Below are 19,349 nucleotides of genomic sequence, written 5' to 3'. Positions count from 1 at the left end.
GGGTTTCTTTTAGATTCATCTATATTCTGAATTATGTGAGGCTCTTTGATTCTCTACTGATTTACCTAATTCAGTCTTATAAGTTATTTGACATATGCTAGAGTGAAAAACTCCCATCTTTCCTCCTTGGTTCCTATTTAGCATATTCTAGTTTACATGTTGGATTGACCCATTAACTTCCATTTCATTTATAAATTGATAATCATCTATGAAAATACATCTAAGTGCTGGGGTTGTGACTTACAGGTGGAGTGCTCGCCTAGCATTCGTGAGGCACTGGGTTTGATCCACAGCACCACATAAAAATATTGTGTCCACATATAACTAAAAAATAAACTTTAAAAAAAGAAAATACATCTAAAACAAATCTAATGAATTTTGTACTATGCATGATTGAGGTTGTTAATTGAGATGTGAATGTTATCAGACATTTATTGTCTATGTGACAGGACAGAGTCAAGTGGATAAAGTTCAATAGAAAAGAAAAGCTCAAGTGACATGCTTGTAGAATAAAAATAAGGTATAATATATACAATATAGGAGTACATGTTTTGAAGAAAAGCGTTCCTGAAGTCACTGTGACTTGCAAACTGTTTTAAACTATTTTACATTATAGATTTAAAAAAAAATAGAAACATATTTTGATTTTTCACCCAAGGGTCTGTTAGCTTGTAAAAACACAGCTTTCAATGAACAAGAGGGTTTCAAAAACAGCACTCTGAATTGCTCAATTAAAATATGTCAAGCCCAAACATTTGGAATTCTGCTAATGTTTACCTTAAATAGACATTCAGAATTGAAATTTCCTTGAGGTAAGAAGATGTGTCAAGTGTAAAGTATACAATTAATTTACATAAAGTATGGTGTCTTTATAAAAAAATTGAAGAAATTCTAGGATCCTTTCTGATGTCTCCTTTTCATTTGAAAGCTGTAGGTGAAATACACCTCAGAGTTATTATTTTCTAGAATTAGAATCTATAAAACAGACCCATGCTAACAAAGTCTAACACTCTCAAGTGACAGAAACAGACCATGGAGTAGAGGACACAAATCCAGCAAAGTACCCTCACCAGGTTTGAAAGTTTGACAGGAAGTGTTCACAGTTTTGACACAGAGAATTTACATTATCAATAGCCCATAATTTTGGAAGCTATTTCCTGGCAAAACCTATCAAATGGTGGGTAAAAAAAGATGGAGTAGAAGAATGAATACAGGAAATGACTGAAGCAGAACTTTAGGTGTATTCATATATAGATCTTGAGAAATCCTAAAATCTTTCTGTGTTAATGCACAAATGAAAGGAAGTAAAAGAATTGTTATTTCTGAATTTAGCCCAAATAATATGCCAGCCACAATAACAAAACATATTTCACTAGGAAAAAGAAACATGCATTAGAAAAAAATAATAAAATGACTCTTGCTAAATGAAATTTCCCTTTATGTTTTTATTTATACCACTTTTGAGCACAGTCTGATAATAATTCACTGATTAAAATAAAAAAAAAAACTTGTAAATATATGGTTCTCCATGAAATTCATGGAATTATGAGATCTGTTTCTGACTAGATGAGAGGCAGTATGTTATGCATTATCAACTAGGGGTCCACCAAAGGGAAGCAGTGGTTTAATAGCAGAAAATACTGAAAATATAGCCATATATGATGTAAAATGCAAGATTCATTTAAAATGAAGAAGTCATTTATTGATATTTTCTTTATAGTCAACTTTTCCTAGTGCTGTTAGTTTTGATGATGTTCTATACTATTCAGAATCTGCATCTGTGACACCTGGAATGCCAGTCCTTATCCTCTGGGGGAAGAAGAACAAATGACACCACCTCTGAAACTAAGCCCAGGGGACACACTGGGCATGCACTGGCTTTGCAGACTAAAGGGATCAGCTATAGACTCTAAATGTCACCACCATTTGGACATTTTCTCTGAGTGAAGGCTGGGTCCTATGAATTCTTTTTTTTTTTTTAAAGAGAGAGAGAGAGAGAGAGAGAGAGAGAGAATTTTTTTAATATTTATTTTTAGTTTTCGGCGGACACAACATCTTTGTTTGTATGTGGTGCTGAGGATCGAACCCAGGCCACACACATGCCAGGCGAGCATGCTACCACTTGAGCCACAGCCCCAGCCCCTATGAATTCTTTTCAACTATGAATGCAATCAAAATAGGTACATTGTAGCAACAGGAGAGGTAACAAAGAACTAAACAATAATTGGCAAATGAAAAATTTTAAAAGTAACAAGAGGGGGAAATGAGAGAAGTAATAGATGTTCTAATTTTTCTATATTTTATATGTCAAATAAAATAGGAAAATCTTGTTGTCAGAAGTTGTTCACAATCAGGTCATCTTAGTTATAAAGTAAGGAATACCTTGCCCCTGGGACACAGTGAATCAATTATGTCCAGAAACTTTTATCCATGGATGAAATTTTTTCTTCCCTTCCTACAATGTTCATACTTTTGAAAGAACAGAAATAGATATCACTGATTACTAAAAAAATAAGGTGAGTAATATTTGGTTATTATTTATAAATAAAAGGGATTTTCTTGAAAAATAGAGTAGGCTGAACTCTTTAGAGTTCTGAATATTTTCTCTGACTTTTAAAAAAATTTTCCCCACATTTTTATTGGTGCATTATAGTTGTACATAATGATGTGATTTGTTTTTACATATTCATACAGGGACACACTTTAGCTCCCTGATTGTTGCAAACTTTTTTAAAAATGATGAGCATCAAATGTCTAAATTGCCACTCTGCTACATTTTCAAAATCTTTATCTCACTGATTCTGTTTAAAAAAAAAATATATATATATATATAATATATATATATATATATATATATAAATATATATATTTAGTTGTAGGTGGACACAATATGTTTATTTTATTTTTTTATGTCACGCTGAGGATTGAACCCAGTGCCTCAGTATGCTAGGTGGGCGCTCTACCACTGAACCACAACCCTAGCCCCTCACCAATTCTTTACCTGGGACAGGGGAGAGAAATAACATTACCCTATTTTACAGATGAAGAAGCTGAAGCTCAGAGTATTAAGTGGCTTGTCCACTTGTCACACAGCCAGTATATAGATAAGACAGAATTAGGACACAGGTGTTGTATAATGTCTTTTGCTCTTCCCCTGCCTACCCTTCTATTCCCTTCTGTTCTGTTGCTCACTTCCGGGAAATGTCATAATCTAGGTCGATGTAAGTCCCAGAACAGACTGACTAAGAGTTGTAGCTATGAAGATATCACTGTGACTTAGATTATTTTAAAAACCATCTCCCCCGTTTTCAGTCTATTAACTTTCAGTATAAATTATTAATTAGTAGGCAATGGGTTATTTACTAGTATATCTTCAGTGTCCGTCCTCCCTCCCTCCCTCCCTCCCTTCCTTCCTTCTCCTCCCCCTTTTCCCCTTTATCTCTCCCTCCTTCCTCTCCTTTTGATTTTCCTGCCTCTTTCCCTAGATCATTTTTCTCTTGCCCACACTCTTCCTCTCCTTTCCACCTTCTTTTTTCCCCTCCCTATTTCTATCCTTCTTTCTCCTGCTATTCTCTCCCTGCCTTCTTGTTGTATTTTTTTCTTCCTTCTTCCTGTTGGGTGTGTGGGAAACCTTGCCTTTGGTTTTATTTCCCCCATCAGGTTTCTCCCCTTACCCCTCCTCCTCCTCTCTGAAGGGTGCCAAGCAGAACAAGGGCACCAAAGTCAAAAGTTTTGGTTAGTCACTTGCCTTTCACTTCCTCCTTTCATCTTTCCACATTTCTTCCAATGACTGTGTGTTGAGTGTTTGATTGGCCCAGCACTGAGCTGGGCACTGAGGACACAGGACAGAGCAGGACCTAATATTGTCCAACAGTTTACCTTCAAGTTTGGGAGTTTCTCCTTTCCAACCCTGCGTGTGATCTTCCTTAAAACTCCCACAATATGCTCACAGTTCTCTTCACACCAGAGTTTGAAAACCACCTCTAGCAAACATGTACTTACAGCTATGGAAAATCGTTGGATGTTTTCATCTTCACAGTCTTGGATGACCTTGTTCAGTCGGTGATTGTCATGGGACTCTCCATCAGTCACAATGACCATGACTTTTTTAACTCCCCTTCGGGCACCGCGGGCTTCAGTGAATGCCTCCTTCCTGAAGTGAGCACAGGGGAAGGGAAGCTGATAAACACCACCCAAGGATAGCAAAGCGAAAAAGCAAACTGAAACACCAGCACTCTGGGTAGTTGGTGTGTTCCCCCAAATCTCCATCGATAGCCATTTTTCAAGCCAGGAGGCATGAGGATCCTTGTTTGTAATGGTTTCAGAGATGTTCCAGACGAACATCATGTGGTTCGTCACCATTTGGCTAATCACCACTTAGGCCATATACAAAATGCAGCAGTACTTTCTTCTTTGAAAATTTCAAAGGGAGAGTGTGACCAGAGTATGCATGAGGAATAAAAGAATGTAGAGGTTGGTGGTCTGTCAGGGGCAAATTTGGCAAGATTATAGGGAAAAGGAGGAAGTGGGTAAACTAGGTTTTAGAACACAAACCACTGAAGGTGGAGTGAGAGGAGGTGAAATGAAGAGAAAGAAAAAGTAACCTAACCCCAAAGAAAGGAATTTTAGTTTAATTCAATAAGCATTTATGGAGAGAGACAATAGAGAAAATGGACAAATTATTGTTTATTTATTCTACACACACACACACACACACACACATACTTTCCCCCCATCTATTACTTCCTTTTACTCAACTCACTTTGCTCTCTGGAGTCTTGGAAGAGAGGAATATACTTTAATAAAGAGTGAAACAATGAAAGGATTTCATAATATACTCTTCTTAGATTTTGAAATAAAGTGTAACAATCATTGCACTAACTGTGCCTTTAAATATTTTACTTTTATTATAAGGATGCAAAGCTGCAGTTAGGGATATATATGCCAAAGAAGCACCCCTCATAAACTACTGTTCCAAATGTTGCAGGATTCCTGTGAGTCCTGCCATGGATCCACAGGAAAAGCACAAGAGTAAGTATCTTGGATCAGGGGCAAAGATCTGGTAATGTGGGCAGTGATTTATTTTTCCTTTTCATATTTAGAGCAAATATGACAACATGTTGACAATTGTCAATTCCATGTGGATAGATACACAAGATTTCATTTATTATTCTTTAAATTCTTTCTTTTCCTTAAATTTTCCAAAACAATGAAAAAAATGGCTAACTGTATTTCTCTATCTGGTATACTTCACAAAATCTTTCTCTTCAACCACAATTGAATCAAACTCTCTGAGTCCTCTTCTAGACCAGGCTCTCACCCTTAGCTTTGTCCTTGGCCTGTGTAGTCCAGTTTTAACTGAAGCTGCTAAAGCAGAGTCATCTGACCCTCTTCTGGTTCTAAGTGCTGCCTGATTCATGGGTCATTCTTTGTTCAAATGCACTGTTAAATTTAATTCATCTGAAGTTTTTCTTTTAATAAGTAAGAACTATGTCTTCTGCCCTTGGTTCCTGATACATAATTACAAATTCCTTGGAATTTCCTGGGTGGTGGGAGGGTCTAATGATGTGACTCTTGGTGAGCTGCTAGATGGGATTTGGCCACCAGAAGGACAAAGCCATATTTAGAAGCTTGGAATTTATAGCCCCAGTCCCCATTCTTTACAAAGTGGAAGAGGACTAGAGATTGAATTAATGACTGATTAGTCATGCCTACCTCATGAAGCCTCCATAAAACCCCCTGAGTTATGGTTCAGAGAGCTTCCAGGTTGCTGAACATATGCAAGGTGGTACACCCAGAAAAGACATGGAAACTCAGGGCTTTCTTCCCCATATATGGGTCTGGATATCTGTTGCATCTGGATGTGCCTGAGTTCTATAACTTTATAATAAATATAAGTCCAGTGCTTTCCTGAGTACTGTGAATTACTTTAGCAAACAATCAAACCCAAAATGACATTATAGGAACCTCTGATTTATAGCAAAGTTGGTCAGAAGGTGTGGGTAATCTGGAAATCTACTGATTACAGTTGGCTCCTGAAGTCTTATGGGACTGAGCCATTGATGTAGGGAATTGCACAAACTCTAGTTGATGTCAGAATTGAAGTAAATTGTATCTGGTGTCAGAGAATTAGTCAGTGTGAAAAAAGAACATACTCATCTGGTGTTGAAACTGAAGCACTGAAAGTTCAGAGTATAGAAGGAGTTTTTTCTACTCTTCACCTGCCTTCAGCAAGAATCATGTTGAGTCAGTCTAGCAAGACTTACCCTAGCCTCATTATTTCCTTAGAGTAATTTTCCATCCACTGACTTTCTTCTCTGCTCCACAGTTTTTGTATTCCAAGCTGAGCCCAACATCTCTTAGCTACTACAAAGCCTCCATTAAAGCCAGATGCTATGGCATACACCTGTCATCCCATTGGCTAGGCAGGCTGAGTCAGGAGGATCCCAATTTCAAATCCAGCCTCAACAAAAGCAAGGTGCTAAACAACTCAGTGAGATCCTGTATCTAAATAAAATACAAAATAGGCTAGGGATGTGGTTCAGTGGTAGAGTGCTCCTGAATTTAATCCCTGGTACAAAAACAAAAACAAAAAAAACCCCCACAAAAAACAAAAAACAGTGGTCCCTCTTGAATCAAGTCTTTCTCATCATCTTTAACAAATATATGAATAATTTTCTTCAACATACTATATAAAATTTTTTTGACTTCTTTAAATATATGAATAAATGTGAAAATAGATGCCCAAAATTAGGCCTTAAGAGAAGTTTGGACCTGGATATCATGAATTCAAACCTTTTGTAATTTTAATTTCTTAGAGGACTGCCAAAGCTTGCTAATTTTCTTAAAGGTCAAGATCATAACTGAACTAAATGAATGTCAGTTGAAGGAGATGATTAAAAGACTGTTCTTAAAGAAAATCTGGTTGTTCTGAAACCAGGGCTGAATTTATGTAATAGAAGAGTGTCCACTGACAAAGCTCCTGAGTATATACTTTCTATCTCAAATATATTCCTTAATAAATTGTCCTTGTCTCCAAAATACCAGAATCCAATGTTCTTTCTTGGAATTAAGAAATTAATTAGAAATTAATTCCAAGGAAATTAACTCCTTTAAGAATTAAAATATCCCAGGGAAGTTACTTTCTTTGGGTCATGAAAATCTAGCCTTATATTTAAATAGTGTAATTCCTATTATCTGGAATGAATATTTGGTATAGGAAGAAATGAAAAATTTAAAAGGTATTTTGAATTGGGAGCCACTGAAAATGAAGATAATGGATTCTAAGAAATTTAAAATGTTGTTTGCACCTCCTCACCTTGCCTGAAAGGAATAAAAAGCAATTTAAAATATGCATAAACATGAAAACCTAATGTATGAGAAAAATAGTTAGTGCTGCAATATTACTATGAAATTTTAGTGCATATTAAAAATTCAACAAATTCTGTTTCCTTCACACAGACTCTTTGTGAAGCATGTAGGCAAAAACCATACAGAGACATACTGTTTAGAGTGGTATTTATGCAGGAAAAAAAGCAGTCAGAATATTTCTTCAATTAGTTTCAAAGATGAATATTCATTCTTAAGTGATTGCCTTTGGAAAATGCACAATTCTTTGCAGGCTCAGAGTTTTCAAAGAACAATTGGATTTATTTTGAATGTGTGGTCACATTTAGTCAGTTACTAAAGAGGGCACATTCAGGACATCTAAATATATGCACACTGTGCATGCAGATTGGTGATCCCACAGGCAGGTAAATGCAGAATGATTCCTTCTGTTGGTGGTTATTTTCTCTTGAAACCCATGTAACGAAACCCACATGCTTTCCTAACATTTATGAGACTGAAGCTACACATGAAATTTTAAATATCTGACTATCCTAACCCATTCTTTGTAGTCTCCATATTAATCTCCATTTTAATCTCTTTACGACACTGATTTTGACAGGGGAATGACCCTGGGCAATTAGCTCTTCAAAATCAGGTAAAATCTAGCAGTTGAACAGAAGGGTTCTTGATTATTATTAGAGTTGAATTGAGTAATTTCCAGTTTTTGTTTAGAAGCTTGCTAGGTTGAACGGTAATAAGGGGAGCAATATCAAGAGAAAAGAACTAGAGGAAATTGGGGGAAAAGGCAAGAAATAAAATGTGCGTTTGTAAGCATTTGTAAGAGAGGACAGTGTGCTCTGTGTTCTCCATGAGGAAATCTGCAGAAAGGAAGAAGGAAGGAATGCAAACTGTAGAGAATTCAAAGCAAGAAAGGAAGGACACAAAGCAGTACAAATGATGAAGCCTTTTTCATTTCTTTCAAACTCAGCACTGAAAATAATTTCAAATAAGACAACATTTAATTTGGCTTCCTAAAAATTATTACCTGAAAGCTTCAATAATCCTAAATCATTACTAAAAATATACATACAAACTAGAATATATATATATATATATATATATATATATATATATATATATATAGAGAGAGAGAGAGAGAGAGAGAGAGAGAGAGAGAGAGAGAGATATTGAGAGAGAGGATTACATTTAATCCATACTTTTAGGTTGAGATTCCAAGAAGGTAAAAACAAAGAATTGATGGGAAACTGTTAACTAGCATTAAGACTCAAGATCATGATGCAATAGACTATGTGCTTTTAAAAAATTGATTCTCCATCCAATCAATTATTGTTTCTTGTAATACTGGGAAAAGGTAAGAAGGGTTGTGAGATTGCATTATAGAAAAGCTTGATTCTCTAGTAGCTAATCTTCTAAATCTAATTTAAAACAAGAGGTCATTAAATATCACCAAGGTAAATGTTCAGAGGGTAATATCACGAGCAGTTATTTTGTATAGTCTTTTACTTTGGGTTTTTATTCAAATACCTTGCTGTGTCTATTCCAAGGGCTGTCATAGTCTGGCGGCCACCTCTCTGGACAATTTTTTTTGCTGCAACAAGTACTTCTTCAGTTGATGAATACTTATTGAGGTTGAACTCATGGGTTACATTTTCTCCATACTGTACAATTCCAACCTGAAATACCAAACCACCATGAGTTATGCATCTGGCAAGATTCATTTTCAGTTTTCTCCAGTTTAAACCTGAAGGTCATATATAACACATTTCAGCCTCTTAGATAGGTCTGAAAATCTCTCAGTGCAGAAATCTTTCTTCAATAGCAATAATCATAATCATTCTATGGGTATGAATAGCCTGAAGAACAAAACTGGTTTATCTATTCAACAATGTTTCCTGAGTGATTCTGGCAGGCTTAAAAAATAATAGTGTGCTATATTTTAACTTATTTTTTTTCATTTTACTCTCTTCTCTAGTTTATTCAAATTATAGTAACAGAAGTAAGTTGCTATATGATCAGATTCATAAATTAAGACATAGTTTTAAAAACTCACTTCCTATAGTGAAGGGGTAAAAGAGTGTCTGGTTATTTATCCCAGGGCTCTACTCCTCCTCAAATGTGCCCCTGAAAACCCTCCATTCTTTAGTCACCTCCCCTGCTCCCTTGTACTAATCAGAGGAGATGCTGAAATACACTGGAGTACATGATAAAACACAAATGGATAATATTTTTAACAGAAACAGAGCACATGAATTCTCCCTTAAAGATGCTTAGTTGTGTATAAGATAATAAGAAAGAACTAGAGAATATATGTAAGTGAAAGATGAGATGTACATTATAAACTGAATGAAAACACAATAAATTCAGTAGATTAGCTCTGTTCTTCTATGAACATACCTGTCACCCAATATCCTTTACCATCTGTCCCAAGCCATTTGTTATTTGGAACAAAGATGACCAGAAATACCTTTGAGAACAAGGAAGGATAACACCAACTAAATACATAAAGCATTAAAAAATTCATGAGGAAATATCCACGCCACCAATTCATGTTATTTTCTTGATATATAATTAAATGTGATGGCTATTTTTTTATTATCTTTTGCATAGAATTTTTTTTCCTATTAGGAATTGAACCCAGATGTGCTTTACCATTGAACTACATTCCTAGCTTTTTAAATTTTTTTATTTTGAGACAGGGTCCCACTAAGTTGCTTAGGGCCTCTTTAAATTGCCTACGCTGGCCTCAAACTTGCAATTCTTCTGCCTCAGCCTCTCAAGTCGCTGGCATTTCAGGCATATATCACCACAACCAGCCCTTCTGCATAGATTTAAATGTTTTTCTCCAGTGACCTTACTAGCTTTTGATTAGTAAACTTGGGTGACACTGGATAATTATTAAGAGGAATCCATATAGTTTTCACATTATTTTTGGTATCTAAAAGTTCAGTATAAATAAAAGTGAAATGATTTTGTCTCCAAGATAATCATTATACCTAATCCTAGGTCCTAAGGTGAATAAATAATGTGGTGAAAGTTAATTGCTCATCCATTCAGGACATCTTGCAGAGTTCATTTTGTTTTTTACTTCCCTGTGTTTTTATTTGATTAAGCTAGAGGCTAAAGAATATTTGAAAAATTTCACTTCTACTCCAGCCATTATTCTTGAAAGGTTTTGCATCTACCTGGATAGTCTACTGGACACTGTTGTCTCTCATTTCTTTGACTTCTTCAGCTTCTTTACTCTAGCTTACCTATGCCATCCTTTGCAAGGTCTCATCTTTGACCTTATGATCTGGAAGAACTGCAGCCAAGCAATTAAATCACATGTTCTTCTTTTTGATGATTTACTTCAGCTCATTTACTGAGAACACCCAATTTATCAATTTCTTGGCCACATTAGGACTGCAAAACCTCAAATAAATTCATCAATCTTACTTTTTTTGGTACTTAGCCTAGATTTCATGGTCCAATGTCTATAATCATTTACTTGAAACAATTTAACTCTCTTAACCTTTTTTTCCCCTCCATTAACTCACTTGGCTAACTTCCAAATCTGGTTAAATCCCACCTTCTACTCTGAGTGTACTTCTGTGATACCAACGGTTGCTATGCAAACACCACACAACTGGTCTCCCTTTAAAATTAATGACCATGGATTTTGAATGGGGTTGCACATTTAAGTACTGCCCAACAGTCCTACTACTTTGTACAAATGAGTGTACTTTGTTCCCATTTATTGATTTTAGTCAAATTTATGCCATAAACTGTTAACTCCTCAGGAGAAAGAAACCATCCCACTTATACCTGGGGAAGAGAGCTCATGAGGGGAGGTGGAGCCCTGACAACCAAACAAGGCTGCTTCGAGCTGGATGTATGTTAATATTTTATTTATGCAACATGCTTTATGTATCTTATAGAGGCTTCTATGAACTATTCCATTATCTGTATAAATAACACTAAGAATAGTGAAAATTTAAATCTTGCTAAGTTTTAGATATCAGTCCCTTATATTTTACATCTCCATCTACAATCTATTATCTATCTATATTTTCTATTTATCTATTTCCCTCCCTCTCTCCCTAACATGTGTCTTACTTCTATTCTCTATTACAAACTTATCCTTTGTAGATGTTAAGATACAGGAGAAACTAAGGCTGATGGTTCCCTCATCTCACCTGTATACTTAGCTTCTAGTTACTCCACCTGAGACTTTCTTGAGCCCACTGCCCTTGGACTTGTGTTATTCAGTTTTTTGTTGCCACGAACAAAATACCTGGATATGAACAACTTAGAGGATGACAAGTTTATTTGGGGCTCACAGTTGGTTTTAGAGGTCCCAGTCCATGGTCTTCTGATTCTATTGCTCTAGGCCAAAAATGAGGCAGTGTAGATGGTAAAAGGTCATGGTGGAGGAATGCTGCTCCATTACTGCAGCCAGGAGGCATAGGGATGGGACGGGACTACAAAAAAAGGTGAACCCTTCCAGGGCACACCCCTAGTGACTACCTCCTCCAGGCTTGCCCCACCTGCATATAATTATCACCCTGTCCATTCAAACTAGGCTGGACTGATTTGATTACAGCTTTCACAATCCAATAAATTCACCTTTGAACATCACTGCATTATCATATGAGCTTTTGGGATACACCTTACATCCAAAACATAATAGACTCCTGAACTGCTTTGCCGCAAATGTTTAAAGAGCCAGAATTGCCAAGGAATGCTCTCCCGCCCCACCTCTCACTCTCCCCACAGGCAATGCCTGCATCCAAGGAACAAAGAACCTGCCCCTTGACCCAAGTTGGAGCTCCCCTTTTAGATTAGGCTTAGGCCTGGACTTCATCTGAAACCACACCCCTGTTGCTACTCCAATTTCATTCCCTAGATTCCTTCCTATTTTTTATTGGAATTGCTTCCTTAATAAATAACTAACATGCGAATCCTCTCAGTGTTCAACTCTCCCTTTTGAAGAATGGAACTTAAGGAAGCTATCACCCATGTTTCTTTATTCCTGTCTTAGCTCAGGCCACATACCATTGCCTTGAACTTGGACCACAGCAATGTTGGTCTTTCCACTGGTGATCTTCTTCCTTCCATTTCCATTCTCCTCATTTTTTTTCCATATATTACTGGAAGATTACGTCTGACATTCTGTATTCATCACATCCCTTCCCTCTTCCAAAACCTCCAATCACTCCATTGCCTACCTCAATGACTTTGAAATATAATTTAAAAGAGAACATTTTATTCTAATTTAAAAGAAAACAAATAAAACCTCAAGCTGCTTCTTGATATATAAGGTTCCTTCAAAAAATGTTAAAATCTAGTTTTTCTCCCATGAGTCTGGTCCTACCTTGTCTATTCACCCTCATCTTAAGGACTTCTCAGGAATAACTGCACCTTACCAAATGCTCTTCCTTTTCCTTCCAACTAAGCTAAACTTTACCTATTTTGTAAGATTTAATTCAAGTTCTACTTCTCTACAAAACTCCCCCCACCTGGTCAGAGCCCATGTTGCCTTTCATCTTCTCAGAACTCTGAAGCAGATTTGTCTGTGAGTGCTGCATGCTTCACAACTGATCTGTGAACACACTTTAGCCCTCTGCTACATTGTGAGTTCCAAGACAGAAGGCAGGGGTAAAGAGCATGGACTCTGCCATACTTATTATGTATTCTTTTGTTCCTGGCTGCTGCTCTGCTGCTCTGCTGCTCACAGCTGACCTTCTTACATTCCAACTAGATGACTGTAACACTTCACATGAGCAAGTAAAGCTGATATCTCATGGAAATAATAATAAGCAGAAAAAGAGAGCTAAAAAGAAGTGTGGGAAATGAAAAGTGGGGGAGGAAAAACCCAAGTCTCAGGGAAATAACGTCCAGTGCAAGTCCCTGGCTGATACTGGCTGCTCGTTTCCTAGGAAACCAGATGGAATAAGGCCTGCTGTGAGTCGTCCCCAGAAAAGGGTACCATTTATTAATTTCCATTACAGGAAAAGGGTCAAACCACAAAACAAACACATGTAATACTGTGCTGAGTATTGGTGAGACCCAGATCAATTGAAATAGTTTCAGTCCCACCTTAGCTTATCATTTAAAGTAGATACAACTACTGATTGACTGATACAAGCATAATATGGATATATGCAGCAGAATCAAATGAGAATTAAAGATAAAAAGTGAGCCAGGTACTGAAGACACATTGTGAGGTGGTGGGAGGAAAGAGAATCATGAGCATATTCATAGTCTCACATTGAAAAGCCTCATGCAGGAGGGAGATCCAGCTTCCTGAATAAGTTAGCCAGGTAAAAAATAATAGGTAATTCAGTATAAAAATACAATGGGAGGAAACAAAGTGTTCTTAAGGCTGGAAAATATCTCAAGGATGATAATTAAATGAATTTAAACCATTTTCAAAAATTAGAGAGGCACAACCAGTAATCATCACTTTTGATCTGAAGTCATCAATTGCACTGGAATGATACAAAGTCCAGGGGAGAGAAGTGGAGAGCTGTTAAGGAGTGATGCACAAGGAAGATTCCAGGAATATTGTTACATGGAAATAAATAAGCAAGATAGCAGCTAAAAGAAGCAACTGGATTAGAGGTAGACTTTTTTTTGGTTGCTGAGGATGGAACCCAGGGACACTTTACCACTGAACCACATCCCTAGCTCTTATTTTAAATATATATATATATATATATATATATATATATATATATATCTATACTTTATTTGGAGAAAGGGTCTCACTGACTTTCCCAGGGCCTCACTTAGTTGTTGAGGCTGGCTTTGAACTCACCATCCTCTTGTCTCAGACTCCTGAGCTGCTGGGACTACAAGTGTGCACCACCATGCCTAGCTGAGGTGGACATTCTTTAGGGGAGAATGGCAAAGAGAGAACTGAGGCATTCCTAGAGTGAACACATTTACCATGGACTCTAGAAATACAAAGCAGGAGTAAGTAGTCACATGAGAAGGGACAGTTCCTTTTCAGAGATAACTGGAAGGGACATGTTTACTTCCTGGGGAGATTTGGTTTAAACTTCTTAGGTAGAACAGACGACACAGGCATCTAATAACAATCTAAAACCAAAAAAGCCTGAGAGCTGATTCAGGCTATAGCATAAATCAGGCACAAAATCAGGCTTTGATTTTTGTTTCATGAACAAAAAGTTTGGAACACTTATTTGAATTTTCCACTCAAGTATATGATCTATAATTCTTTTTCAAATAACCTCCTTCCCCAAACTAATACCCCCTTGCTTTTTTCCCCAGGGAGTTCTATCACCCCATATAATAATAGGCACGGTTTTAGAAAAGAATTCCATATGGAATTATCTTGGAAACAGCAAGTAAAGCAGTTATACATGTATCTTTATGCCAGAATCCCTGTCCCCCTCCCATCTCTCTCCACCTCCCCCCATCTATATAAAAATGCCACAGATTTCAAATGGTGCAAAAGAGACAGTGTTTCTCTTATTCCTGTCTCCAACTGCTCTCTTTTGAAAATATTCTCAGGGTCTTTAATATGAAAGTGTGAGTTGTAAATCATGAATTGGAAGAAAGACATAATGTATTTTATTCTTTCTTAGGGAATATTTTGTGAGAAATATATTCCACACCGTATATACCATAGTATGGAAAACACTGATCTACAATAGGAGTTACTTACTTTTAAAGGTCAATTAATTATTTTGCTTTCATGATCTTTATTATATTTATGACATATCATTATGTATTGCATTTATTCAAATATATGATTTTACTTCATTTCACTTCTTTCCTTTTTCTTTCTTTCTTCCTTCTTTCCTTTCTTTACTTTTTTTTTAGCTTCCAGGAATTGAAACTAGGTTTGCTTTACCACTGAGCTCAATTTCTACCCCTTTTTATTTTTTATTTTGAGACAGGGTCTCACTAAGTTGCTTAGGGTCTCACTAAGTAATTGAGGCAGGTCTCACACCTGCAATTCTCCTGCTTCAGCCTTTGAGTCGATGAGATTACATGCATGCACCACAGAACCCTGCTGATTTTACCTCATTTTAAAGCTGGAAATGTTTTTGGGATCAGGGACAAAATTTTACAGGCTATTATTATTGCCCATGACGCTTAGCATAGTTTGTGATCAATTGAATATTTCACAAATATCTGCTGAATTTAAATGAATGAATTGCCTAAATGACTTCATCCTTTTGGGGCTAGGAAAAAAAGAAGGAACAAATGTAAGAACATATAAAAGCAAGGGGCATTCCATAAATTGTGGAGAGGGGGCCATTCTGATTATTCTGTCATGAAATCCAGTCACATTTAAGACTTTGATAAATGTCTTAAATGACACAGGAGTTTAAGAAACAGAAGTAGTTAAAGTAGCTATGAGGTATATTGAATCAAAGAATTATAAAGGAAAGGGATTATTCATTCACTTAGAATTATATTATTACCTTTTATTGTAAGAGTTATAATGTCAGTGCCTAAATTTTAATGTCTAGCATGAGCTAAATTTCTGGACTTTCTTTCAACAACTAACATTACAAAACCAATGTTTTTATTTTGGGAACTGATGACATTGTAAAGCCATGAGGTTTTCCATGTTACTGTAAGATTCACAATTGCTTAATGTGATAAGACCTCAGACTTTGGGTCTGGCCAATGTATATTTCATTTTATCAAACGAGGCTACAAAAGCTCTGACCTGCAACATGCTTCTCATGTGATAAGTCAGGCTGTGAATGCAGGCTGCAATCTCAGTTAACTGTAGTACAGACCTTTCTGGCACTATTTTAGTTCAGGTCAGATTTCACCTTTTGTAACTATGGAGAGGACATAAATGGAATTGATTCAAAGATAGACGATGATTTCCTAAGTAAACAAGTCTTCAGAAACAGAAGTAAAATTGACAGATAACAGATAAAGGGCCAAAGATAACAGGTTGTCTTTAGGTGGCTTCTTGTTCCATAGAAGATGCTGCAATAAACAAAAGACCGAGGAACAAAAATGCAAAGAGAGGAGAGGTCACAGCAAACTTTAAACATTTCGTTTTTGGGGAAGTGCAAGGGCTAGAAATTGGGGCTAGGAAAAATGGAGCAAGGAGAGTGAACACCTGCAAAGAAGAAAAACAGAGGTGAACGTTAAGTGTTAAGTAGAGAGGTGAAAACATGAAAAGCTTCCAAGAGGAGCTCAGGGAAGTCCCTACATAGAAGTTCTTTCTAGCTCAGTGGATCAGAGTAAGAGAAAGAGAGTACTATAATATTTTTTTCCTTTACTAGGGAATGAACACAAGACCTTTGAGGGAATGCTGGGCAAGTACTCAATCACTGAACTACATCTATAACATTTTGTTCGGTTTGGAGACAGTATCTCACTAAATCACCCAAACTGTCCTCCATATTTTTTATTTGTTGTTTTTAGATATACACAACAGTAGGGTGTATTTTGACATAATATACAAGAACAGGGTGCAACCCATTACAATTTTGATCCCACTCTTGTGGTTGAACATGATGTGGAGTTTCACTGGTGGTGTATTCATGTATGAACATAGGAAAATTTTGTCCAATTCATTCTCTCTTTCCTATCCCCATCCCTACTCCCTTCCCTTTGTTCCCCTTTGTCTAGTCCAATAAATTTTTATACTTCCTCTCCACACTCTCCTTTGTTATGGGTTACCATCCACACATCAGAGAGAACATTTAACCTTTGGTTTTTTGGGACTGGCTTATTTCACTTAGCATCATAGTCTTCAGTTTCATCCATTTATAGGCAAATGCCATAATTTCATTGTTCTATATGGCTGAGGAATATTCCATTGTGTACGTCTACCACATTTTCTTTATCTATTCATCTGTTGAAGGGCACCTAGGTTAGTTCCATAGCTTGGCTATTTTGATTGAGCTACTATAAACATTGATGTGGTTGTGTCAGTATAGTATGTTGATTTTACGTCCTTTGTCCTCAAATTTGTGATCATCCTGCCTTGGGCTCCTGAGTATACAAGATTACAAGTGTGCACCACACACCTGGTAATGATGATTTTTAATATAGAAGAAATTACAAATTCCAGGAATTCTGTTTTTCTGACATGATTGACTTGCCTCTTTTAGGCGAGGCTGTAGATGGTATTCCATAAATAAAAGAATGAAAGTACAATTCTGTCACCTAAGTATTCACCATCTACCAGGCAGATCTACAAAACAAAGAGCAAGGCCACCATGGAGTGATACTATCAATTGCTGAAGAGTTTAGAAATGCTATGGAAACAAGTGAGGGGAAACCATTCTTCTTGGGAAGGGTAGTCAAGATAATCAAAGAAGATTACAGAAAAATGACATTTGAGCTGAATCTAAGTTCACCTGGTACATAGGGTGGGAGAAGGACATTCCAGACAGAGGGAGTAACAGGAACACAGCACATTGCATGCAGTGGGGGAGTGGGGGGGGCGGGGCCAAGGAGTCTGAAAGGCAAAAAGTGACAGAGGCACTGGGGAAACTGGATGCACAGAGAATGACAAGGTGTCCAGTGCCTTTAAGTGCACTGGAGAGTTTTAATATTATCAGCAGCCAATACAAGGCTTTTAGGTAGGGAAACTATCTGAATTTTACTTTAGAATGATTATTCAGATTCATGTTAGATAGAAATGGGGTGGGGGATGGAGATTAGATGCCAGTACATTCACTGTACCATATTCAAAAACTGTGGCATGATTGACAAGAGGATAGCTGCAGGGCTCAGCTCAGCTTCTTTCAGACTTAGAAAACAATGAATCAAGCCCCATATTTAAGGCTTCTAGGGAAAAGGCCATAAAATGTGCAGTCAAAAGAAAGATAAATAATATTCCTAAAATTTAATTAATTTCTCGCGTTCATTTTGCCTGGTTTAATGTTATGCTACACTCTTGATGTGAACAATCTAGACATTGTTCCATTAGTATATTTCACTTTTATATCAAGTCTCACAATTTACTAGTTTTATTTAGGGTGATGTACTTGTATTTGACATATTTATGTCATTCCCATTTATTATTAAAAGCAATGTTATGTTTAGGTATTGAGGATCAATAAGGCCTCCATAATGTTTATACCATCATATCTTTTATGGCAAGCTCAGAGTGTTTCAGGTTTGTTTTTATAGGTGTTTTTTTTTTAAGGCAATTTTATAGCCTTTACTCTATCTTGGGTAAAAGATTGGTTAGCAAAAATTCCTTGACTATGTTTGCAAAAGTGCTAATGGGGCCACACAGAAATACAGAACTCTTTAGAATGGATGCTCCCATAACTTTTGTTGCATTTCCCTGATGCATATTAATTGTCACATGAAAACATTCAGGCAAGCATTTTCATTTGCCCTTCTTCTTTCCTTCCTTCCTTGCTTGCTACCTTGTTTCCTTCATCTTTTTGGAGGTAAAAATTAATTTCATATCTTTAGAGACTGTCTTTTACCATTTGTAATTATTAAATGACAAATTTATAACAGCATAAAATTGATGTAATTAATCTTTATTTTAAGGTACTAAATGAACAATTGCAATGAATATAGCAAACAAAGCTTAAGGAGGCATAATCAGAAAGCCACCTTTTTCCTTGTAACCTTTAAAATTTATTTGGGGTGAAGGTCTCCTGTTATTCCTGAATGGAAAGATAAATGCCATATGCTTCAATTCTTAATTTTAAGATTTCTGTTTAAATATGGCGCTAGAGGGCTAGGGGTAGAGCTCTTGGATAGCATGTTTGAGGTTTGATCCTCAGCAATGCATAAATAATAAATAAATAAGGCACTATATTTTAGATTGTGCCACATGATATTGCTATATTTTCTGGTAAACAAAAAAAGAATAAATTACAACTATTTCACATAGTTCTAAATTAAAAAAAAATTCATAAGACAAAACATGAAAATTAATTTGTATTCAAACCTTCTCTTCTTCTCCTACTAAGGACATATAGGGGGTAAAAAGCCTGTGGTTATAAAAGGACATGCAGTTTTTTTCTTTATTTGCTTTTGTACTT

The 19,349-nt window shown here is 36.4% G+C and overlaps 1 protein-coding gene across 2 annotated transcripts in view; it reads right to left on the bottom strand.

Annotated features, from left to right (window-relative positions):
• Nucleotides 1-19,349, bottom strand: part of Itga1 (integrin subunit alpha 1) — a 160,552-nt gene that overhangs the window by 60,560 nt on the left and 80,643 nt on the right. For both annotated transcript variants that reach the window (XM_046456353.2, XM_058583117.1), the window contains exons 7-8: nucleotides 8,875-9,023; nucleotides 4,003-4,153 (exon numbers count right to left, since the gene is read on the bottom strand). In XM_046456353.2, the coding sequence (XP_046312309.1) occupies nucleotides 4,003-4,153; nucleotides 8,875-9,023 (300 nt within the window). The remainder of the gene's footprint in view (nucleotides 1-4,002; nucleotides 4,154-8,874; nucleotides 9,024-19,349) is intronic.

Source organism: Marmota monax, unplaced genomic scaffold (assembly GCF_021218885.2).
Source record: "Marmota monax isolate L192 unplaced genomic scaffold, Marmota_monax_Labrador192_F-V1.1 WCK01_AAM20220418_F8-fsc00037, whole genome shotgun sequence".
NCBI classification, from domain to species: domain Eukaryota; kingdom Metazoa; phylum Chordata; class Mammalia; order Rodentia; family Sciuridae; genus Marmota; species Marmota monax.
This window is presented reverse-complemented; position numbering and strand designations above follow the sequence as displayed.